General features: G+C 39.0%; 1 protein-coding gene across 1 annotated transcript in view; it reads left to right on the forward strand.

Moving 5' to 3' along the window:
* Positions 1–25,834, forward strand: part of PARP4 (poly(ADP-ribose) polymerase family member 4) — a 106,272-nt gene that overhangs the window by 17,796 nt on the left and 62,642 nt on the right. Inside the window, exons 10-18 of the mRNA XM_041765436.1 lie at positions 1,629–1,789; positions 7,890–8,027; positions 10,629–10,724; positions 14,250–14,433; positions 14,624–14,780; positions 16,037–16,161; positions 20,277–20,408; positions 21,275–21,361; positions 25,280–25,444. Coding sequence (XP_041621370.1) covers positions 1,629–1,789; positions 7,890–8,027; positions 10,629–10,724; positions 14,250–14,433; positions 14,624–14,780; positions 16,037–16,161; positions 20,277–20,408; positions 21,275–21,361; positions 25,280–25,444 — 1,245 coding nt within the window. The remainder of the gene's footprint in view (positions 1–1,628; positions 1,790–7,889; positions 8,028–10,628; positions 10,725–14,249; positions 14,434–14,623; positions 14,781–16,036; positions 16,162–20,276; positions 20,409–21,274; positions 21,362–25,279; positions 25,445–25,834) is intronic.

Genomic DNA, 25,834 nt, shown 5'->3' on the forward strand with positions numbered 1-25,834 from the left:
TCCCCTCCTCCCACTCCAACTCCCCAGCTCGAGAGAGAACCATTTTTATTAGTGTCTTCTCTTTGTATTTTCTTTATGCAAATAACTATAAATATGCACGTATATACTTATTCCTCCCTACTTCTTTTACATAAGAAGTTATGTACCATGTTTTCTGTTCTGCACCCATCATCCCCTCTTAACATATCCAGCATGTAAGAGAGCATCTTCATTCACCACCTTGTGTGGGCATCCCCTATTGCCAGACATTAGGATTGTTTCCAGACTTTTCTACTACACAAAATGCCAAAGTGAATATGCTTGTAATTTGTCATTTCATACCTGCACAAGAGTGTCTCTGAGATAGATCCCAGGAGTAGAAGCACTGGTTTATGGGATTGATGCATCTGTATTGTGATAGATTTCATCTTATTCCATCATAAAAGTTCTACTCGTTGCCCTCCCACTATCAGTGAATGAGAGTTTCTATTTCCTATAGTTTTACCAAAAGTGTATCTGTCAAACATTCAGATTTTTACGAATTTTATGGATGAGAAATGACTTCTCAGTTACAGGATTTATGTTTAGTTTATGTGTCTTTTTCTGTGAACTGTCTACTCATGTCCTTTGGCCCTTTTTCTTCTGGATCTTGCCATTTTTCTTCATGACTTTTAGGACCTCTTAATAAGTTAGGGAGCTTAGTCTGGGAAAGGAGTTGCAAATATTTTCTATAGTTTGTTTTGCTTTGTTTTACTTTGCTTATGGTGAATTTTGGGTGGTGGTTGAGTTTTTTACTTTTATGTAGAAAATTCATCAACCTTTTCTTTTATGGCTGGTGTGTTTGAATTATAAAGATGTGTGGCAGCAGAATGAATAGGGCTCCCCTGTCATGTCTCTTTCATCTCAAAGATGGTAAAACCAATACATCCCCATAATAAATGTAATTCAGATGAGCTGGGAGCTGTGTTCCATCCTCCAAGCCCCATGACCTGTGGAGTATACTAAATATAATTAGGTTCCTTCAGGGAAGACAACCATGTCTTATTCATTTTTCTATCTCTCAAACCTGATACAATGCCTGGCATACAGAACATGCTTAATGAGATTTTGGTAACAGAATTGGACTTGAATTTTGATGATCCGAGCTCCTACTTAGTCAGTCACCTCCTCTTTGCTGTGGAATCTTGAGCAATTAATTCAGCTTCTTAGAGTCTTACTTTCCCCATCTATACGATGAGGAAAATAACACCTGAGCTGTAGTGTGGATTAGAGAAATGCTATACCCCAAAACACTTTATCAACAATGATATGCTATCCTGATGGACACTATTATTCTTATTGTATATTATGCTGTCACTGAGGGCGCAATATATAAAGGTATTACCTTTAATATGTAACTCACATAAATATTGATCAAAAGCTTTGGGAGAGGGGCCACTGGCTGGCTCAGTCAGTGGAGCATGAAACTCTTGATCTCAGGGTCGTGAGTTCAAGCCCCACATTGGGTATAGAGATTACTTAAAAATAAAACCTTAAAAAAACTTTTGGGACAAAAACCTTATTTTTCCAATCTTTTTTGAGAAAGTGTAATGTGCTATAAATATTTTGAATGTAGTGATTCTGACATCTTTTATTATTTCCATCTACAGCTAATAAGAGACATGGTTAATGTCTGTGAAACTAATTTGTTCAAACCCAGTCCTCCATCTCTTGCCAAATACCGAGCTCTGAGATGCAAAATTGAGCATGTTGAGCAGAACACCGAAGAATTTTTGAGAGTTAGAAAAGAGGTTTTACAGAATAATCACAGGTATGCATAAAGGAAATGTCTTAGGATTTGTTATTATGTTATACTATTCAGATCCTGTTCAAGAGCTACTCTCCTTAATTACCTGTTTAATCCTCTAGTAACAAGGTAACTATGTTGTGATGACAAATTACTTTCTTCAGTGCTTATAATGGGGCTTGGAGGGCACCCGGGTAGCTCAGTTGGTTAAGTGTCTGATTCTTTATTTCAGCTCAGTTCTTGATCTCAGGGTCACGAGTTCAAGCCGTGCATTGGGCTCCTTGCTGGGCATAGAGCCTACATAAAATATGTGTGTGTAAATGTTCATAAGGACCAACTTTATTGAAAGTGGACACACAGAGAGAATGCAGCATAAAAAAGTGTTTCCAGGATCAAACCCTGGATGATGCTTTTACTATAAAGAAAAGAACCTGCCAGTAGAGTAGCTACTTATTTTTGCTGAGGGTTCTCTGCTTTTCTGCGTGCTCCACGATCTTCTCTTTCACGTAAAGACCCTTCCACTTGCGCACTGCGTTCATGTACTTCCCGGCCTGGTTCTCAGAATCAGCCTTTTCCCCAAAGTGCGAGTATTCCTTCTCAGTGTTCGGCACCCAGAAGGGGTCGCTGGGAATGATCTCCCAATGGCTGAACACCAGCTGCGGGCTGGCCACACCACTCATCCACTTCCTTATCCCATCCGCAAAGCCGAAGCTCTCAGCAACAGGCAGCACCACCTTGTTGATGAACATGTCTGTCCCTTCTTTCATTTCTTCTTGAAGCACTCGACCTTCTCTCTTTCCCTCTGGTAGAGGAAGAGGAAGCAGTGTCTGAACCAGAGCCTGAGGCCTGTGATGATGCAGAGTTAGCAGATGACAGTCTTGGAGAGGGGACCATTTGTACTGAGTCCAGCCAGCAGGAACCCATCAGCAAGCCAGGCTTCACACATCTGAGCAGCTCTCCTTGTTACTACTTTTACCAAGTGGAAGACGGGCAGCACATGTTCCTGCACCCTGTGAATGTGAGCTGCCTTGTGAGGGAATACGGCAGCCTGGAGCAGAGCCCAGAGAAGATCTTGGCGGTAGTGGTGGAGATCTCTGGCTACTCCATATCCGAGGATGTTCGACAGCACCATAGATACCTCTCTCATCTGCCACTTACCTGTGAGTTCAGCATCTGTGAACTAGATCTGCAGCCTCCTGTGGTCTCTAAGGAAACCCTAGAGATATTCTCAGATGACACTGAAAAGAGGAAGCGGCAGCGCCAGAGGAAGGCTTGAGAGAAATGCCGCAGGAACGCAGGATTGAGATGGAGGAGAACAAGAAACAGGGCAAGTACCCAGAAGTCCACATTCTCCTAGAGAATCTACAGCAGTTTCCTGCCTTCAATTCCTGTACCTGCACCTCTGATTCTGCTTTGGGGCCCACCAGCACTGAGGGCCATGGTGCCCTCTCCCTGTCTCAGCAGAAGTCCAGGTTCCCAAGCAGACTTTATGCTGACCTCTCTGTCACCCACTGCCAGTCAGGGCAGTATTTCATTCTGCGTTCTGAGTCTGGAAGAAGACTCTCCCTTCCCTTCCTTTGCTCAGATGCTGAGGGTTGGAAAAGCAAAAGCAGATGTGTGGCCCAAAACTGCTTCAAAAAAAAGATGAAGACAGCTTAGTTTCTCCTGCTCCTGTGGACAGTGATGGGGAGAGTGATAACTCAGACCATGTTCCTGTGCCCAGTTTCCAAAATTCCTTCAGCCAAGCTATTGAAGCAGCCTTCATGAAACTGGACACACCAGCTACTTCAGATCCCCTCTCTGAAGAGAAAGGAGGAAAGAAAAGGAAAAAACAGAAACAAAAGCTCCTGTTCAGCACGTCAATCGTCCACACCAAGTGCCACTACTGGTCCCGGCTACCTTCTCCATCTGGTTTTCTTGTTTCTGTGCTTTTGTTTTGCTGCTGTAATTTTTATTTGAGTTTATTTAGTATATGAGTTTGAACAGATTAGCCCTGGGGGGAGGGGGTTTCCACAGCGTGAGGGGGAACGAAGAAAATTTTAAATACAGTTTATTTTCCAGCTTCCCATCTTTACACCAAAGTAAAGTATTGACACTCACGAGAAAAAATATATATATAATATTACATATATTATATATATAATATAAATGTATATAATGTATAAATGTAGATAAATGTATATAATGGGGCTTGGGACAGTATTCTATGCTTGAAAACACTCCCTACTAGTCCACTCTAATTTCAAGTTTACCTAATTTTGCTGAGAATTAAATTTTAAAGTTTTAGATCATGGGCAGCCTGGGTGGCTCAGCGGTTTAACGCCACCTTCAGCCCAAGGCATGATCCTGGAAACCTGGGATCAAGTCCCGCGTCAGGCTCCCTGCATGGAGCCTGCTTCTTCCTCTGCCTGTCTCTGCCTCTCTCTCCTCTCTGTGTCACTCATGAATAAATAAAAAATAAAATCTTTAAAAAAAAATTTTTAGATCACATGGTATTTTTTGTTTTGAAGGAAGGAAAATCCATTTAAATTAAGATTTTAAGATGCAGAACCATGTGTGTAGCAGCTTCTAAAACAGCCCCCCCAAGGCATGGAAATAGTTGAAAGTCTGGAAAATACGTTAAGAGATATGACACTCCTAAATGTCAGTCACATCCATCTCCCCGTTGACCGAAAGAGTCCCTGTGTCTTGTGCTCATGTGTATTCTGCAAGCCAGGGCAGCAGCTGTAACAGCAGCCGTGTGTGGATCAGCTGCTCAGACAAGCCATCACTGGGCATTAGTTGGTTCCTCTGAGAGTGCGGACCCAGCTTCAAGTTTCAGAAACCAATTTGATGGGTTTATTCTCAGGGGTGGAACTGACTTCCATTGGTTTGGCCATTCATTCCACTAATGTAACCTCTCAGCACTCCCCTGCCTGAAGTCTTTCTTCTGGACTTTTTAGCATTTCAGCTATCATTAGGTATAAAGGGCCAGGTTAGCTTTAATTAGCCTCATACCCTGCTTAGAGCCAGAGGTGGTAAACTGCACCCTCTGCCCCCTATACCAATGCAGGGGCCAGTTGTTATATTTTTAGGGATTTTGTGAACTGTATACCATTAGTAACTTGAAAGTGGCTATGATGGCAAGATTAATACCATGAAAATCAACAAATGGTACAAATCAGAGTTGTGGGTAGGTTTTGCTATTTTTTTGAGAACTGGTGTTCCAGCACCTTGGTAGAACCAGACCCACCCACACCTCCCTTTATGGACTAATTCAGACCTATCTAAAATTGAGTTCTACTTTTCTGGTTAGTCATCCTCAAATGCCATTCTCAGCATCACTTTACACCCACAAAGATGGGTATATTTTTTTAAACAAACAAACAAACGGAAAATCGTAAGTGTTAAATGAAGATGTGGAGGGGATCCCTGGGTGGCGCAGCGGTTTGGCGCCTGCCTTTGGCCCAGGGCGCGATCCTGGAGACTCGGGATCGAATCCCACATCGGGCTCCCGGTGCGTGGAGCCTGCTTCTCCCTCCGCCTGTGTCTCTGCCTCTCTCTCTCTCTCTCTCTCTCTCTCTCTGTGACTATCATAAATAAATAAAAAATTTAAAAAAAATAAATGAAGATGTGGAGAAATTGGAACCCTCATACAATGCTTTTGGAAGTGTAATATGGTACAGCTGCTGTTTGACAGTTCCTCAACAAATTCAACACAGAATTCTTGTCTGCCCTAGCAATTCCACTCCTTGTTCTATACCCCAAAGAACTGAAAACAAGTACTCAAACTGATACTGGTACATGAATATTCACAGCAGCACTATGTACAGTAGCCAAATGGTACAAATAACCCAAATGTCCATCATAGTTGAATGGATTGACAAAATGAGGGGTGTGTGTGTATGTATGTATGTGTGTATATAATCTATATGTGTGTGTGTGTGTATAATATAGAAAGAGTATTAATCACCAAAAAAGGAATGAAGTACTGATACATGCTACAAAACACAAAATGGGTAACTCTTAAAAGCATTATGCTAAGTGAAGTAAGCCAGACACAAAAGACCACATATTGTATGATTTCTTTTATATGCAATATCTAGAATCGATAAATAGAACCCATGGATCTCCTGTACAAAGCTTTATAGGGATCCTGTCCCGGTAAGAGGATACCAGAAAGCAAGTTGCCTAGTTCCAGGAGAGAGAGGAAGGAGGACTGACTGCTAAATGGGCTTGGGGTATTCTTTTGGAGTACTAAAATGTTTAGATAGAAGTGGTGATTGCACGTTTTGAGTTTATTAAATACTACTGGCTGTACTCTTCAAAATAGTTAATTTTAAGTTATGTGAATTTTATGTCAATTGAAAAAATCCTTTCCTATAAATCTTTTTGCAGGTTTTACTTTTATATATAATCAAATTATTTTTATTTCTTTTGATTTGATTTTTGACCCTCCCCTAGGTATCTGCTAGGATCTAATACTAATTAAGAAACTAGTAACAGTGAAGGTGGAATCAGGAGGGGAGTAACTGACTTTCTCCAGGGAGTCAAAGAGAAGGAAGAGCCACTTCTTCAAGCACAGGGAGGAGAGTGCAGTTTAATAATCTAATGCCTCTTGAGCAGGCCTTGGAGATCTTACCTCACACCCAAGTGATGTTGACTGTTCATATGACAAAAGTGAATCTCTCCCTCTGGAGAGGTTCTGCTGCTGTGAAGAATTAGATTTTCTCCATTTCATTTCACTAATGATGATTGTTTCATATTAACTTTTTCTAGTAATAAAATTCATGTTCTTTGCTGAAAGTTTAGACAGTGTGTAAAAACATGATGAAAATTAAAGATCACCCAAATCTCACCACCAGAGATAACCCAGAAATAATATAATCACTGTTAACATGTTGGTGTAGAATATATCCCAAATTGAACTATTGATTCTTCTTCACACCTAGTAGTCTAGTAAGCCAACTCTCTGAAATAGAAGTCCTGACTTGTAATAACTGTTGGTTTCTGTGGTGTAAATACTCCCAGCTAATTTCAAGCTACCAGTGTGATGCCAAAGAAAGAGGAGTTGGGAAGGCATGCTGGATAGGCCCTCTCATCTCCTCTGCCCCACAGCTGTGTCCTTCCATAGACCCCAGTCTTTCCCCATGCCTCCCCATCCTGGTCACCCATCCAGAGGTATTGTCAACTCTCCTTCATCCCCACATCAGCACACCCTGTTAGTTCTGCCTCCAAAGTATCTGTGCCCCATTAGCTTCTTTCATACACACTACTGCCACCTTCACTGCAGACACTGCTGTTTCTCCTGCTTCCTGACCCGGCCAATTTATTTTCCCAAAACAACCAGCTAGGTCTTAAAATATATACTATATTATGCTATGTTACAATAAAATAAATGTCACTTTCAAAGATAGGCCTTTCTTGAGCATCCTCTCTTTGAACCTGGTTGGCTTGCGAGTAGAACTTAAAATCAGTTATTTGTTAATTTTTATTGTCTTTCTCTATTAGGATGTAAGCGCCATGAAGCCAGAGACCATGTTATCTCACTTCCAGGGCCTGGATAGATATCCACAGAATGGTTTTGGTTTTGGTTTTTTGATAGGAAAAAAGAGAACACAAGGACATGCCTGCGGGAGCAGAAGGTCGGGAGGGGCAGAGAGAGAACCCCAACCAGGTTCCATGCCTAGCATGGAGCCCGACCCAGGGCTTGATCTCATGACCCTGAGTCATGACCCCAGTGAAATCAAGAATCTGATGCTTAACAGCCTAAGCCAACCAAGCACCTCCAGAGTGTATTTGTTGAGTGAATGAATGCATGCATGAATGAACTCAATCTATATGTTATATATATTACATATATTATATATTTGACAAAATTTGAGATCATACTCTGCATAAAGTTTTGTGACCTATTTTTAAAATTAATTTTACTACAAATTTTACTTTATATCCTTGTATTTTTAAAGAGTGTGATTTTTTTTTTGATGGCTACATAATATTTCCAAGAAATGTTGTGTTCTGATTCCCTGAATCCATTCCATAATAATGGCCATTTGGGCTATTTTGAGTTTAATACTAATAATGATTTTTTATTTTGCTCTTGATTATGCAATCTCAAGGTTTTTCTTCTGCTTTTTTACAGCCAAGTTCCAGTGGACATCTTGCAGATATTTAGAGTTGGCAAAGTGAATGAAGCCACAGAGTTTTTGAGCCAGCTTGGCAATGTAAAGCCCTTACTACATGGATCTCCTGTACAAAGCTTTATAGGGATCCTGTCCCGGTAAGAGGATACCATCTTTATTTTCAGTCTCATGAAGATGAAATGTATTACTGTTTTTCTTTTCTTTTTTTCTATAGTACATGAGTCTCTTCAGTTAAAATCAGCTATTGCATTCCAGAGAAAATGGAACATTTTAATTGTTATAAGTATAATTTAAATTGTGTGCTTATTATTACATATATTTAAAAGCATAGTGCATAGGTATGACTTGCTTCTTGAAAACAGTATCATATGAAGAAAGAGGATTCTCTATTTCATGATGGCTCTTCTATATGTATCTAATCTAGAGAACATCCAATACTTACAGAGAAAGGTCTAGAAATTAGAGTACCCAGATGCTGTGAGGTATCTATTCAAAACATAACTCTAATTTTTTGTTTGCTTTGAGTAACCACTTAATATTAGAGCTGAACTGTAGACACAGGGAGCAGGGGAGGATATGATTACATCTGGATCCTTAATTAAATATGTAAGAAGAAAAAAATACCTAAAGAGAAACATGAATATACAAGATCTATCTGGAAAAAATTTTAAACTGCCAATGAAGGACCCAAAAAAGACTTGCACTAATCAGAAGGATGCCAGTTTTCCTTGAATTAGCCTATAAATTTAGAGCCATCACAATAACAATGCTAACAAGATATTTTTTAAGAAAGAAATAAAAAGCTGATTTCTACCACATATATTTTTTAAAATTTAACTTTACCAAAGTAATTCTGAAAAAGAAGATTAATGAAGGAGAATTAACCAGACACTGAAAATATTTATAAAGCTATGTTAATTAAAACAGTGAAGTGGGAGGGCAGCCTGGGTGGCTCAGAGGTTTAGCGCCACCTTTAGCCCAAGGGCATGATCATGGAGACCTGGGATCAGGTCCCACATCGGACTCCCTGTTTGGAGCCTGCTTCTCCCTCTGCCTGTGTCTCTGCCTCTCTCTGTCTCTCTCTGTGTCTCTCATGAATAAATAAATAAAATCTTAAAAAAAAAAAAGTGAAGTGGTACCTTTAACAGATGAATCACAGAATAAAGAATCCAAAAGTAAATGTAAACATAGAGGTGTTCAGTATATGATAAAAGTAGCTCTTATTTCTGTAGACGAAAGATCATTTCTTCAATACTATATATTTGGACAGATTTCTCCCTGGAAAAAATACAAAATTGGACCCTTACCTCATTCCTCACACTTAAATAAACTCTACATGGAACAGAGATTTAAAAATTTAAAATTAGGGATGCCTGGGTGGCTGGCTGGCTAAGTGTTTGACTCTTTGATTTCGGCTCAGGTCCTGATCTCAGGGTCCTGGGATGGGGTCCTGCCTTGGGCTCCATGCTTGGTGTGGATGGAGTCTGCTTGTCACTCTCCCTCTGCTCCTTCCCCCTCAAATAAATAAATAAATAAATAAATAAATAAATAAATAAAAACCTTTTTTAAAAATTAAAATTATAGGGACTAACTGAAAAATAGTTTTGTTGAGATGCCTGCATGGCTCAGCAGTTGAGCGTCTATCTGCCTTTTTAGCTCAGGACATGATCCTGGAGTCCCAGGATCAAGTCCCACCCTGGGCTCCCTGCATAGAGCCTGCTTCTCTCTCTGCCTATGTCTTTGCCTCTCTCTCTTTGTCTCTCATGAATAAATAAAATCTTTAAAAAAATAGTTTCCTTAATTAAAAAAAACTTTTTAAATAACTTTTAAGTAGAACTAAAACCAGAAGCCATTTTACAAAATTAATTATATTTCATACTGCAAAATTCAAACAGTAGATGTTTATGTAATGAAAACAGAAGTCTCCTTTACCCATCTTCCCAGAGATAACCATGGTTTAACTTTGATTGCAGAGAGCTCTTAGCAATGCTAGGAGGCCAGTAGGCACCTACATAAGTTCTTGGGTTTAACCATGTTTCTCCTGAATGCTGGGGGTCTTGACAGGTAGGAGGCAGCACCTTGAGGCAGGAAAAATGGAGCATCTCAGAGCTGGTCAAAACAGTGATGAGAAACTTTCCATAGCTTGATACACTTGAACAGCACCTGGAACTCCTGTAGGATTACTCTGAAATACATTTTTCTTTTCATTTCATGCTCTTTATTTACTTATTGTCTTTTAATTGGTGTATTTTTTCCAGCTTTATTAAGGTATGATTGACAAATGAGAATTGTATATATTTAGGTTGTACAAGGTGATTTTTAAAAGATGTATAACTTGATTTAATGTACATGTACATTTCTGAAATGATTCCCATAGTCAAGTTTATTAACACATCCATCGCTTGACATGGTTTTCTTTTTTTCCTTATGGTAAGAACACAAGCTTTACTCCTAGCAATGGGTTTATCTTATTTATCTTAACTGAAAATTTATACCCTTTAGCCAGCATCTCCCCATCTTCCCCAACCCCTAGAAACCACCATTCTGCAGTGTGGTTCTGAGTTGGACTTTTCTAGATTCTACATTATGTGAGGTCATGCAGTATCTGTCTTTCTGTGTCTGGCTTATCTCACCTAGCTTAATGTCCTTTAATAGCACCTGTCTCTGCTAGAATTATGAGGCCATAATAAAAGCTACCTTTCTTGTAGTAAATCATTGCAATGTCATTTTCTTTTTAGTGGATTACTTTTACCCAAAGTAGTTGAAGATCGTGGCACAAAAAGGACAGATATTGGAAATCTTGGGAGTGGAATATATTTCAGTGATTCACTCAGGTTAGTATATTATATATTTTATATATTACAACCTTAATCCTGTTACACCCATCACCAGGGACTTATAACCAAGTAGTTGGTATGTGGCTTGCTCCATCTTTCCTTTGTGAGGGATTTCTCACCTGAGAAATAGATCACTGAAAGCAACCAGTTTTCTCAGTATACTAAAGAAACATGTCTTTTGTAGTGGATATTTAGGAAAATTATATTTTAAATTATCTTAGTGATTTTACTATCCTGAGTGTCTTTACATTTTTTTACCCACTTACTCCTTACAACAACTGTCTCAGGTCAGTTCTATTATTACCCCATATCACAGAGAACACTGAGTGACACTGAGCTGTATTTCCTAAGGTCACACAGCATTTTGTCTTTCTCCAGGGCCAGCAATCTTTACTTCTACAGCACATGACCTCTTCTTGAAACAACTTACTATAAATAAACTCTGTATGCCTAGAATAATATCTCATCTTCAGTATCCTTGTTAATACTTAAATCTGTCTTCATCATAGCCACAATGTATTGAACACCTGCCCTGTGTGAGGCACTGGGCTGTGCTTCATGGACATTATCTGTAAACCTCACAAGTGGTATTGTGACATTTTATGAAAAAGAAACAGACTGATGGAGGTTAAGTAACTTGCATAAGGTCGCAGAGCTAATATAGAATGGAGCCTGGGTTCAGGCCCAGGACAAAGGACTGTTATCCAGGGTATTTAAAGAATTCCTACAAATCAGTAAGAAAAAGATAAAGAGTTCAATATTCATATGGACAAAAGACATGAGTAGGAACCTAATAGAAGAGAAAACATGTATGGACAGTGACATTTGAAAAGATTAGTGATCAACAACATGCAAATTAAACTATAATATACATTTTACACTTATCAGCAAAAACAAAAAGTTTAACATCTCTAGGTGTTAGTAAGTCTCTAGAACAGTCTAAATCCTTAGACCCTGTTGGCAAGAGTATAAACTCATAAAACCTCTTGAGAAAACTTTGGCATCATCTGCTATAGTTGAAGAGCATAGTTGATGGTATGACTTAGGAATCCTGTGGATTAGCTGGCCTATGAACCAGGCAGCAGTGATTCTCAATCATGGCTACACATTGGACTCACTTGGAGATTTTTTTTTCACTTAAAGTACTTTTTTTTTTTATTTTTACTCAAATTACAGTTAGTACAGTATAATATTACTTTCAGGTGTTCAGTACTTGCATCCATTGCCCGGCACTCATCACAAGTGCACTCCTTAATCTCCATCACCTATTTCACCCACCTCCTACTGATCTCCATCTGGGAGGAGCCTTTAAACACTGCTGGTGGGACGCCTGGGCGGCTCAAGTGTTGAACTTCTCCCTTTGGCTCAGGGCATGGTCTCGGAGTTCTGGGATTGAGTCCCACATCAGGCTTCCTGCATGGAGCCTGCTTCTCCCTCTCTCTCTCTCTCTCTCTCTCTCTCTCTCTCTCGAATAAATAAAATCTTTATAAAAAAAATAAAAAATAAAAATAAAATAAACACTGCTGGTGCTGACTTCTCCCCAGATAGTTAAATCAGGATCTCCAGGGCTGAGGGTTGGGTATCAATTGTTTTTTTATTTTATTTTATTTTATTTTATTTTTTTATTTATTTATGATAGTCACACACACAGAGAGAGAGAGAGGGAGAGAGGCAGAGACACAGGCAGAGAGAGAAGCAGGCTCCATGCACCGGGAGCCCGAAGTGGGACTCGATCCGGGGTCTCCAGGATCGCGCCCTGGGCCAAAGGCAGGCGCCAAACTGCTGCGCCACCCAGGGATCCCCTCAATTGTTTTTTTAAACTCCCTGAATGATTATAATGTGCAGCCTGGGTTGAGAATCACTACCTAGGTAAGCAGACATAGACCAGGACACATGTACAGGAGTGGCCAAGAAAACTATATTAACAGAACACTAGAAATCATGCAGATGTCCTTTGATAGGGGAATGGATCGAAAAATCTTGGTATACTCCTACATGGAGTCCTATGTGCAGTTTAAACAAGTATACTACAGCTACACATGTCTAACACATGACCCTTAGGAACATAACATGGAGCAAAAAAGGGCTATATGATTCTAGGTGTATGTAAATTTCAAAACAAGCAAAACTAAGCATATCATTGAGGGACAGTTATCAATGCTATAAAAGAAAGAAAAAAGATAGAAAGAAAAAATAATATACAGAAGAAACCAAGATAGCAATTAGATTACCTCTGGGTGGCAAAGAAGGTGATGCCACAGGGCAACATAGAAGTCTTGATGATCTTCTATTTCTTAAACTAGGCAGTAGCTATATGGTTGTTTGTCTTATCATCACTCTTGAAACTGAACATTTATAGTACTCATTCCTATTTAAAATATTTGAAAAATATTTCAAAGTAAAATTTTTTAAATGATAATTTTTTAAAAATAAATTGGCATTCTGAATTTAACCAAATTAAAGTCATTGGTGACTTTGGACGGAGTGGTTTCATTGGAGGAGCCAAACTGCAGTGGGCTGAGGGGTGATGGGCAAGCAAGCAAGTAGAGGCAGTCATTTAGAAAGGCAGGGGGTGGAGAGGAAAGAAGCCAGGACAAGGTCAAGGGTCACAGGTTTGGCTGTCACAGGGAAGGAAGTTTATAGGAAGAATGGGGGACATTGATTTTTTTTTAAAGGGGCAAGTCTTGGGGCACCTGGCTGGCTCAGTTAGGAGAGCATGTGGCTCTTGACCTCAGAATTTTAAGTTCAATCCCTGTGTTGGGTGTAGAGATTACTTAAAAATAAAATATTTTAAAAAAATAAATAAAAGAGGAAAGTCTTAGAGGGGATAGAACAAACACTTTTACATTTGGGTCTTGATATTTGGAAAAATAGAGGTCTGTCCCCAGAATGTTGCTCCCAAAGGTATCCTGGCCTATGCTCCTTAATTGCAAAAGTTGCATTTTTTAAGCTGCCAAGTCCTGAAGAAAGTCAAACAAAACCTCTCATTTAGATGTCATTTGAAATTTTTGTTTCTCCATTTGGATTCAGAAGGCTCTTTGAGAATACAGTCCATTTTTCCCTTTGACCAGTTCTTAGTCACATGGTATTTCATGTTCTCACTGAGCTTTAGTGCAGAAAAGTAATCTACTTTTTCTGAATTAAAAAAGTGAAGGGTTTTCCTTCTCTTCCATCACTTTGGTATGTTTACCATACCAAAATGTGTGTATTTTAGTAATTAATAAAGATTTGGGAAAACAGTGGAATCCATCTATCCTTGGAAGAAAGTAATTTCAGTACTGTTTACCACAACAGAAGTGCAACATATGTGTTTTTCACTTTGAAGTTTTAAACAAGTAAGTGAAAAATAAAGTTCTAAATTGAATCTTCAGAGACATTTCAATAACAGTAAAATTTGGAACATTCTACCAGCAAAGTTGTTTACACAGTATTTCACATGTAGAGATGGATAATAGATAATAAAATATTGTTGGCACATAACCATAAATTACAAACACATACTTCCTTCCTTTCCCAATACAGTACGAGTGTCAAGTACTCCCACTCAGGAGAGATTGATGGCAGTAGGCTCTTGGTTGTCTGTGATGTAGCCCTTGGGAAGTGCATGGACTTGAAAAAAAGAGACTTCTCCTTGACAGAAGCACCACCAGGTTATGACAGTGTCCATGGTGTGCAAACAACAGCCACTGTCACCACAGACTTCGAGGTATTCATTTCAAGAAACAAGCAGAGAGGCTCCCATTTTTATTGAGTATACTTAAGTTTAAATAATTATTACATATTTGTGACTCCCTAAATTCAATATTTTCTAAATTAGCAAACCTGTAATTCTGCTTTTATGAGAACATTTGCTGATAAGGGTTTTTCCCTCACCCGTTAATTTCTGCTGGTTGTAGGATGATGAATTTGTTGTATATAAAACTAATCAAATTAAAATGAAATATATTATTAAATTTTGTATACCTGGAGATGAAGTAAAGGACTTTCATCCTTGTAATACTACTGAATTAGAGGAATACAGACCTGAGTTTTCAAATTTTTCAAACGTTGAAGGTAAGACAATTTTCTTGAATGTTGTCTTATGTGATATTTAGAGAACTCAGCTGTTTTCCTTTTAGAGGAATTCATGTTCATATTCAGTAACTGTATCTATGACCTCATAGATAAATATTTCATTTCCTTTTTTATTTCATAAAAATTATCTCAGGATACTTGAGAGAGGTTAAGTGATCTCAGAGGTCACATATTACTTTGTTAACATGCCTGAGTTGAGCTCGTGCACCTCAGGACAGCCAGTGCTGAAAACCACTGAAGCAATCTAAGATGTTGAAGCACAAAAAGTGCAATGGGGGTTGGTGAAGTGGACAGAAGACACAGCTTTAGAATCAGGAAGCTCAGCTTCAAGTATCAACTTGCCACTTGCTAGGCTGTGCAGCATGCAACACACTGCATAAGCTTTGTGGGCCTCGGTTTCTCTGTGTTGCAAATGAGACCAATATCTGCACTAAGCAAAGGTATTCCCAAAATTATAATATGCAGCTTATATGCTAGTAGTAGAAATATATGAGAGGATGATATTTTCTCAGAAAATTGTAAGCCCAAACTATTATAATATTTATTAATAGCATTGTAAAAACACACTACATTTTTAACTGTGATCAAATTATTTTTTGTTGGAAATGCATGACTTCATGTATAAGAAAATGACTCCTGGTTTTCCTCTGGAAGCCATTAAATGAAACGTCTGGGAAGAGAATCAGAATATATCTGATTATATCTGTATTTTTGCTCCTTCTGGTATAGAAGGGGAACTTTTTTTTGCATATGCTATATTAGAAATTTGATTTAGTGGGCTTTGGTTTGAAAGTCTAAGGAGTCTCCTATTGGTTTGATAAGCTTTTGCGGCACAATAAATAATAGTGAGTGACCAATCAAAATTATAGGTCAAGGAATGGATATATCTAGATTCATGCATAAACTACACATATAAATTCTGGAGACTTCTGTGTACTTGTGTATGCTTAAATGTAGGTCTTTCAAGTAATTGCGTGACTCTAAATTTTCAAGATGAGTCCTCAGAGTCTCTAGATTAAAAACGCAGAGTGTCTGTTATGAAGGCTGCCCCCATTTGTCTCACGTAGGTTCACTTGCTTTACAGAATTGGCAATTAAAAATAATAAAATTCTACTTGTCCATTTTTCCTAAAATACAATGTATAAAGGGAAGGGGAAGGAATAACAATTAAGATAACAAAAACAGGCAGTGCAGGGATGGTTTTAAATGCTAACATTTTAATTTTTAATGTGTAGATTATCAGTTAGCAGACACCAAACCTTTCAGCAACATCAAGTCTGGCCTTCAGGATTTCTCTGGCAATTCAGTTCCTCTCGAGAATGTTCACATCAAGGGGAAAATAATAGACATCATAGCCCAGGTATGTTCTTTGTGGTTTTATGATACTTTAAACAGATAAATGATAATTTGATTATAGTTGCATGAATTAAACAAAATGTGTGTTTCCAGAATTTGTTTATTCATTGAGCACCTACTACATACCAGGGACTGTTCTAGGCTCTAGGCATACAGCAATGAACAACAACAACAACAAAAAAAAACTGCCCTGAAAGAGCATAGATTTTATTGAAGGAATAGGAAAAAAAAAAAAAAAAGATAAAATGCATCATATGTTAGATGGTGATAAGTGCTAAAGAAGAAAATGTAAGCAGGGAGGATAGGAGTTGCACAGGAGGGAAGGGTTTGAATTTGTAAATAGGATGTCCAAAAAAAGGCCTTACTGAGAAGGTGACGTCTAAGTACAGACATGTAGGAAATAGGGGACTAAATCATATGGACATCTAGAGATTGCTCATTCCAGGTGGAGAAAACAGCATGTGCAAAGGCCCTGTGGTGGGAGCAAGCCTGGAATCAAGAAGGCCAATGTGGCTAGAGCAGAGTGGAAGAGGGAAGCATGGCAGAGAACTGAGAGTCAGAGAGGTGGTGTGGGTGTCAACTCACATCAGGACACAGGACATACTGTCCTTCATTCTGAGCCTTTAGAAGATGTTTGGCGGAGAAGTGGTATGATATCACCTGTTTTAATAGTATCACACTAGGCACCATGTCAAGAACAGTCTAAAGAGGATTGGTCAGGAGACATCTGAGGTCAAGTTGTCTAGGTGGAATTTGTTTTCAGGAAGGTTGTTGTGAGGTGCTCTCAGGAACAATACCTGTAAGAGACTGAAGGAGTCAGAACCTGATAAAAGGAGACATTGAACCTTAACACATCTAACATATGATGCTTATGAGTCCTCACATGATCTCAGAGGAGCTCTGAAGCTGAGATGGCCTTCAGAGACATTCTGAATTGAGGCCAGGGCACCAGGCTTTGTGCTTGCAGAGGGACAAGTCACTGGATGTGGCTGCCCGTGGGGAGGGGTCATAACGTTGGGTGAGGCAGTCCACCTTTTTTGCTGGGGACAGTCTGGGGAGGAACTCAGCAGATGACACTCCCAGCAGGCTTGGTCCTGAAAAAGAACATCTGGGAGCATGTTACAGTACCAAGTGTAGATTACCATTGAAGTAATTCAGTCAAGGATGACAGTGACTTGAACCAGAATGTTAGTAGTAGGGGTGAGAAGAAATTATTGGGTCTGGCAAAGGATCGAAGGTAGAACCAGTAAGATTTGATGATGGATGTGAAACACAAGAGAAAGTCAGGAGTCAAGGATGACACCAAGGTTTTTGGCCTGAGCAACTAGAAGGATCAGTCACATTTGTACATACTGAAATGGGGAAGTGGTAGAAGGGATAAGTTGGAGGTGACTCTCAGGATACTATCTTTAGCCATATCATGGAAGATGCAAAAACCAAGAAGGCAGTAAGGCATTTGAGTCTAGAGTCCAGAGAAGAGTTAACTCCTGGTGGGAGTCATAAATGGGGGAGTCGCCAGCACTTAGATACTATTTAAAGTCGTGTGACCAGATTAGATCACCAAGAGAATCTTTCAGAGAGAGAAGACAAGGCCAACATGTAGTGGTCAGGTAGAGGAGGCTGAGTCAGTGAAGGAGACAGAGAGGGAACGGCCAGTGAGATCCAGACTGTCTACCTGGAGGTAGGCTCTGATCTCAGAGGTTAGGGTCTTAATCCCCCGGGACTGTTCTCCCTCCCTGCTACCACTTCAGAGGCCAGTTGCAGGTGTTTCTGGCTGGCCAACTATACATCAGAGGTTCCAAAGGCCCTTTAGATTGATTTGCTAGAGCAGCACACAGAACTCAAGGAAACATTTTACTTACAACATTAATAGATATTATAGGAGAATATAAACGAGGAACAGCTGGATGGAAGAAACGTGTAGAGCAAGGTATGTGCCAAAGCTTCCATGCCCTGTCCAGGCAGACCACTCTCCACATGTTCCCCAGCCTGGAAGCTCTCTGAAGCCTGTCTTTTGGGGTTAAAGCAGGCACGATTGATTATTAAATCATTTGTTATTGGCAGTTGAATTCAATCTCCATCCTCTCTCCCCTCCCCAAGGCCCAAGGGTGGGGCTGACAGTTCCAACCCTTTAATCCCCTTGGCAGCCAGTCCTTATCCTTAGGTACTTTTCAGAAGTCACCTCTTCGACATAAACTCAGATGTGGTTGAAAGGGGTCTGTTATGAACACCAAGATGCCTGTATTGTCCTTAACCCTCTGGAAATTTTGAGGGTTTGGGGAGCTCTGTGCCAGAAACCAGCCAGAAACAGGTACAAAGACAAATATATATAGATATAGATAGATATATCTATCTATATCTATATCTATATATCTTATTATAAATCACAAATCTATATCTATAGATATATATATCTATAGATATATATTTTATTATAAATCACAGTATCATAGCAGGGAATTGCTGGAGATGCTCTGTTCTGTAGTGGAGAGAGGATAAGCACTCATGTTCCAGTGCAGTGTGTGGCCTCGGCTAGAAGCTCACCACTAGTGCACCTGTGGTCACAGAACAGAAAGTAGAGTTCATGGGCATGCATGCAGGTCGGCTGCCAGTGCACCATGAAGACAGCTTCTAAGATTTGACCTCATTGGCTCCTACACACTAAGGACTGCACTGACCAGCTATAAAGACCTCTTAGGAACATAAGAACATCTGAGTCCTGTATCATGATAGGATCATCTCAGGCCAGGGCCAGCCCCCAATTCCAGGGTAGCTGGCTGGTAAGCCGGTGGCTCTACCACTCACAGTTTGCAGAACTGGGAGATTGGATCCCCTGAGGCACTGACCTGCTGATTTGATGAGAATCAAATTGTTTAAGTGTGTGCCCCTTAGAAATGTTTTTCTCTCATTGCACATACACTAGGGGCAACCTAGATAACTGTCAATCCAGTTATGGGCAGCATTTTGGAATAAGTTCGTTTCCTTTATTCTTTTATTTTTCATTTCAGTCTCTTCCCAGAAATTATTGATGGCAAATGGCTAAATATTTTTTTATTATTGCCACATGTTTAAAATGCTACTGTTTACTATTATGTCTAGGGTTTTTTTTTTTTTTTCAAATGTGTAAAGACTGGCCTTTCCTTAAACAAGGGACTGATAAACACAGTTCATTTAGTAAAATTAATCTGATAAGATGGAATATTACTCAGCAATTAGAAACGACAAATACCCACCATTTGCTTCAACGTGGATGGAACTAGAGGGTATTATGCTGAGTGAAATAAGTCAATCGGAGAAGGACAAACAGTGTATGTTCTCATTCATTTGGGGAATATAAATAATAGTGAAAGGGAATATAAAGGAAGGGAAAAGAAATGTTGGGAAATATCAGGAAGGGAGACAGAACATAAAGACTCCTAACCCTGGGAAACGAACTAGGGGTGGTGGAAGGGGAGGAGGGCGGGTGTTGGAGGGGAATGGGTGACGGGCACTGAGGTGGACACTTGACGGCATGAGCACTGGGTGTTTTTCTGTATGTTGGTAAATTGAACACCAATAAAAATTAATTTAAAAAAATTAATCTGATAAGAATAGAGACAGCAAGTAGGAGTGGAAGAGTTGATTCAGGAGTTGGCTAGACAGGAAAAGATGGGGATAGATGGAAAAAGCTATGGAGGGCTATGTACAAAGAGGTAAAGGAGGAAATGCCAAGACCTGAAAACAGACCAGATGTAGGAACTATTCTGGAAAAGTGTCTGGGCCGTGACACCAAGGACAGATCAAGACCCAAATGTAAAGAAGCTATCTTGTCATCTTAATGAAAGCTGCATTGCTTCTGTTAAGCCAGTGTTTATAATATTGTAATAATAGTGACTTTTATTCCAGCCAAGGGTGTGTGAAATACCTAAAGTTACGGCTGGTACATTTTATAATGTGACATGGACTCTACGTTGCAATCTTAGAATGCTCTAATCCCTGAAGCCAGGATTGGAATTCGAGAGACATGATAAAAATTCAAGGAATTTAAAGAAATATGCATAATATTTTTCATGAACAATTGTTCCTGCAAAAGTTGTCCCATATGATTTCATCAAGTATGTGGATTCTTTTCTTCTTCAGGTCATTGTTTTTCAGACATACACAAATCAAAGTCCTGTGCCCATTGAGGCAAGATATATTTTTCCTTTGGATGATAAGGCAGCTGTGTGTGGTTTTGAAGCATTCATCAATGGGAAGCACATAGTAGGAGAGGTAAGGGGAGAAAATGCAATGTGACCTCTCTTTGGGTTCAAGGTCAGTTTCCCATTTACCCAAATCTTCCTCACCTGAGTCTCCATAGCTATAAGATTGAATAGCAATCTTATCAAAAAACAGAAATATTCTTTGAAAAACCAAGCATTTATACAGTTGGCTTCCATTCAGACATCCCTGCCTGATGGATAACTGGTTTCTGTCCCTACCTGTCCAGTAATCATCAGCCAGTGCCTTATAAATTCTTTGCCTAGCACTTCAAAACAGAGCAACTTCAATGTCAAAAGTTTAAGAGAGGCACAATGAAAAATTGGTGAAGTTTTGCAGAAAACGGACCCTCTACACCCTGTTTGTAACAGTTACATTGATGTGACCGCTACTGTGGTAACTTTTTTTTTTTTTTTTTTTTGTGGTAACTTTTTAAGAAAAGTTGTACCAAAAGAAATAACAAGTGATATATTCTTTGTTTATTCTAGGGATTAACCCATAGTTGCAGTAATAACTCATATTTTGTTAAATTTAAGATAAACTTACTATTTTTGTTCAACATAAAGTCCCAAACTTTTTTTTCCCACTGTTGACTCTGAAATACTTTAGTCCCAACTAATTAAAGGGATTTCTCTTTAGTTGGCTTTTTCTGATTCAAATTCTTATTAGATAAGTACATTTTAATGATCACTTATATAAGTTTTCATTCACTTTCAACTCCCATTTTCTGGTTTTGCCTAGGTTTTAATAAAAATTGATGAATTTTCTCATCAGAATGTTAAAGTCTGAAATCACTATTCATATTATGACTGATATAAAAGTTCTCGCTTTGGCAGCACATATACTAAAATGACTGATATAAAAATAATCTTTTCCAGGTGAAAGAGAAGGAAGCAGCCCACCGTGAATACCGAGAAGCCATCAGTCAAGGCCATGGCGCTTACTTGATGGATCAGGATACGCCCGTAGGGCTTAATTTATCCATTAGTCTAGCATACTTACCAAGAGGGAGAAAGAGTTGGTGTATGACTTGAAACATGAAGTCCATGGTAGACACTGGGATACTTTATGCTATTTTAGGCCTAGAGTTTAACTTGCTGTTAGCAAGGGAAGGTCCAGCTGTTTAAAACCGTCTGACTTACCTAAACAAAGGAAATGGTATCGGTATTGCCAAACGAGTAAGAAGAGCTATTTCTCTCCTAGGGAACTGAGTTTCCCAGAAATGACAACAAAAAGAAAAATTAGGGATACATAATCTTCATCTTCTGATAAGAGTATAACATACAATTGACCCTTGAACAACACAGGTTTGAACCGCATAGATCCACTTGTAGGCAGATTTTTTCAATAAATGCAGTATAGCACTGCAAATGTATTTTGTCTTCCTTATGATTTTCTTTTCTCCCACTTACTTCATTGTAAGATTTTAGTATATAACACATAACATACAAATATACCACAAATATACCACATATTTGTGGTAACTGACTGTTGTTTATGTTATCAGTAAGGCTTCTGGTCAATAGTAGGCCATTAGTAATTAAATTTTTAGGAAGTCAAAAGTTATAAGTGGATTTTGGCTGCATTTCAAGGATCCACTGCATATACACTATTCCTAGAACTAAGCTTTCCTAGCAGTTTATCCAATTTTCACCAAGTCATATCCCAGGGAGACATTTTTACAGGGTCCTGAGATAGGTCCAGATTCTTTTCTTTCTGATTAATTGCTTGTATAGAGATAAAATATGGATAATATGAAAGAATAAACAGCTGTCATATCCATCAGATTTCTTTTCTTAAATATAAGATGCTTTAAATATGCCTTTGGCAAATATTAGATTGCATGAAGTTAGTTTCTAATCATTATCTCCAGTGTAGATATTTAGTTGTTTTTAAGGATGCATGTGCTTTTGAGAGGCCATGTGCTTCAGATATTACCCCTGAAGATGGCACATTGCCATAGCATTGTGAAAATTTAATGTTTGGGGAGGGGAGTTATTAAAGATTAATATAGAGTTAAAGGATAAATAATTGCTTTTGACATCTAGGATAACCATTTGCAGAATGGGAATAAGCAAGGAAGAGGTCATTATTAAACACTTAATAATGCTACCCCTGGCCAAAGTGTATATATATATAAAAGCCTGGGGTTCATTTGATATGCTGACACTTAACAGTGTGGGGTTATTGTCATAAATGGTTGACATGTTTCCTCTTTGATGCTAATATATTTCCCTAGGAAAATGATCCACAGGAAAACAGTCCTCACAACAGATGTTACCTCTGGATAAAGTCTGGTCAGAACCATTGCTAACCAGAGCCTTTAAGTCTCCCAGAATATATTTCACCATATGGTGACTATGATGTCCTCACCCTATAATGTATTATATTAATAATATAGTTATATAGTGTATTATATACATACTATATGTTATTATATATAGGTTATTATGTGTTTAATATATAAATATATATTATCTATTTGACTTCTAATAGTTGGCAACATTTTATATATGTATACCCACATATATATACATGTCATACATATACATATAAAATAATATTCCTCTATGCTTGGGAACATTATATATGTGTCTATAAAATATATCTTACTGTATTACATATCATGTTATCATTTATAATATATATGATGTGTATATGCTATGTGTATTATATATATGATATTCCCAATGATCAGAAGACTAGCAAAGTAGCTTTAGATATCCAACAGATGAGGCGAAAATGATTTGTCATTGAAATATTGTGTAGGGACACCTAAGATTTCAAACCTCATTATATCACAAAGGAGGACAAAGTTGGAAGAAGACTACTGGACTCAACTTTATATTGGTCCACCTTTAGGGTATACCTAAATTAATCTTATATTTAATATATTTTGAGGTAAGGTTTGAGGTAAGGTTAAAAAGAACAAGGTGGCATGGTTATTGAAATAAATCAGTAATTGAAAATATTTTTAAAAACCACACATGCTTATTAAGGAATAGATCTAAAGCTGATTCCATTTCCTTCTCCTCTAAACTTCATCCTTCTCCTATCTCCCTGGTCATAATAATGGTGTCACCATTTACCTGGTGGGCCAGGTGGAAACTCTGGGTGTCACCCTTCAATCCTCCCTTCCCAGTGTAATCATCTGTTCGAGTTTCCTACCAGGCTGTGCAGCCTGCCCATGTCACCACCTTTCCTCTGACCATTACTGTAGGGCCCACTGTCATCCCCTCAGCCAATTGCTACCGTACCAAAGACCCTCCCAGGCCTGGCCTCATTGCGCTAGTTCCTTCCTCCCTCTTGGCACTCCACAGAGTCTGAGCTACTACTTGTAGTCCCCAAAACAATACCTTTGTAGAGCCTCTGTTCTCCTGGTTGGAATGTTCTAACTCCATTTGTTTACTTGATTTTTTTCTTTAAGTAAGCTTTATGCCCAATGTGGAGTGTAAACTCATGAGATCAAGAGTAACATGCTCTACTGACTGAGCCAGATAGGCACCCCATTTGCTTGATTTAAGACAAAACTATATATAGTTTATCTATATATCACTACTTTTAATATACTATTTATACAGATAGAGGGCTAGTTTGTAATCTCAAAGCAGGAAAGTAAGAGAAAAGGGTAGATAAAGAGTTAATGGGAAAATGCAGAGGAAATTTCAATGCTGAGACTGGAGCTGGAGCAAGGGCCCAACCTCCTGAATGGAAGCTGCTGGGTGAGAACAAGTACCCTATGTGGCAGGTGCTCCCCATTACTCTGCACCGAGATGAAAGCTCTCTGGGAACCCCTAAGGGAATCCCCACAGTTCCTGTGTCTTATCTGCTGTCAGAGGAGCTTGTCACTCTTTGGCATTCAGTTCACTCGGTTGCCTTGCAGCTCAGCTTTCTGGCGGGTCAAGACAAGTTACAGTTTTGTAGATTATCTGGCTTGTAACAGAAGTGATGTCTTACATCTGTATCCTACACAGAAACAGAGCTGCAGCCCCACACTATTATGTGGCAGTCTCTCAAATGAGACCCAGGCTTTCATGTGCTTCTTTTAAGGACAAACAGTATGAACTGTTTAGTTATCATCTCTTCATTGTTCATGCCTTCACTGGAATTCATTTCTTCACTGGATATTCTTGCAAATGGATATCCTCAATGTCAAAAGTAATCATCTACTTCTGAAATCTTTATAAATCATTAGTAGTATATGTTCCTAAACATACTAAGTTTCATGGCAGTGCAACCATGTGGACTAGAAGATACCCTTGAGGTTTTAAGAGTTTCTCTGTGTGGGTGTCAGAAAAAACATACATCTAGCCTCTTTTTTTCTGCCCTAGCCAGTCATGAGCTTGTCTCTATCTGCAGTGATTATAATACCCCTTTAAAAGAAAGTGAAATACTTTTTCTAAAAAATAAAATGATGAATAAACTACAGGGTAAAAGAATGAAGTGAGGGCCAAGTTAGTGAAAACTGCTCTGGCTCTATGGCCGCTGATAGAATTGCTGCTAGATGCTGTGGAGGTCAGAGAGGCTACCAGCACTTCAAGAAGGGACCATATGGATGCTGTCTGCGCAGCAGAGGTCTGCATGCAGGGCCTTTGGTATGGAGGACAGAAGTGACCCTCCCCAGCCAGGGCAAGGTCCTGCTCCCAAAGGAACTCCTCTCCTTCTGCCCCTCTTGTAAATGTCACACCATCCCCACCCCTAGGGACCAGTTCCAGGATTCTCCTTTAGCACTGCCGGTGCCCATTTGTTTTGTAGGACCTATGCTCATTTTCTGGAGAAGAGTCTGGCAGATTATAATTTAAGTGGCTCATACAGGAGGGATTAGTTAGCATAGAATGGATACAATTTTGAATGGAAAGCTGAGCAATGTGTTTCTATTTCAGGATGTTTTTACTGTTAGTGTTGGAAATCTACCCCCTAAGGCTAAGGTCCTTATTAAAATTACCTACATCACAGAACTCAACATCCAAGGCAGCAAGGCTGTCTTCTTCATGCCTGCCACTGTGGCACCTTGGCAACAGGACAAAGTTTTGAATGAAAACATTCAGGTTTGTATGCTTAGAAAGTTTTAAAAAGGGTTTTTTTGGTGATTTATGAATATCTGAACTTAAAAATACCTAAAATAATCTAATCTTTCCACGGGCACCTGGTGGCTCAGTGGATTAAGCATCTGATTCTTGATTTCGGCTCAGATCATGATCTCAGGATTGTGAGATTGAGCCCTGAGATGGGGTCCATGCCCAGTATGGATCCTACTTAAGATTCTCTGTCTCTCTCTGCTCCTCCTCCTCTGGTTCTCTCTCTTTCTCCCTCTCTAAAAAAAAAGAAAAAAGAAAAATTTAATCTTTCTGGCATCAAGTCAATTTTACTGACATTTCTGCATATAGAAATTTACTGACATTTCTGCATTTCTGCATTATATTCTGTAATATTTGTAA

The sequence above is a fragment of the Vulpes lagopus genome, chromosome 8 (assembly GCF_018345385.1).
Source record: "Vulpes lagopus strain Blue_001 chromosome 8, ASM1834538v1, whole genome shotgun sequence".
Classification (NCBI taxonomy): domain Eukaryota; kingdom Metazoa; phylum Chordata; class Mammalia; order Carnivora; family Canidae; genus Vulpes; species Vulpes lagopus.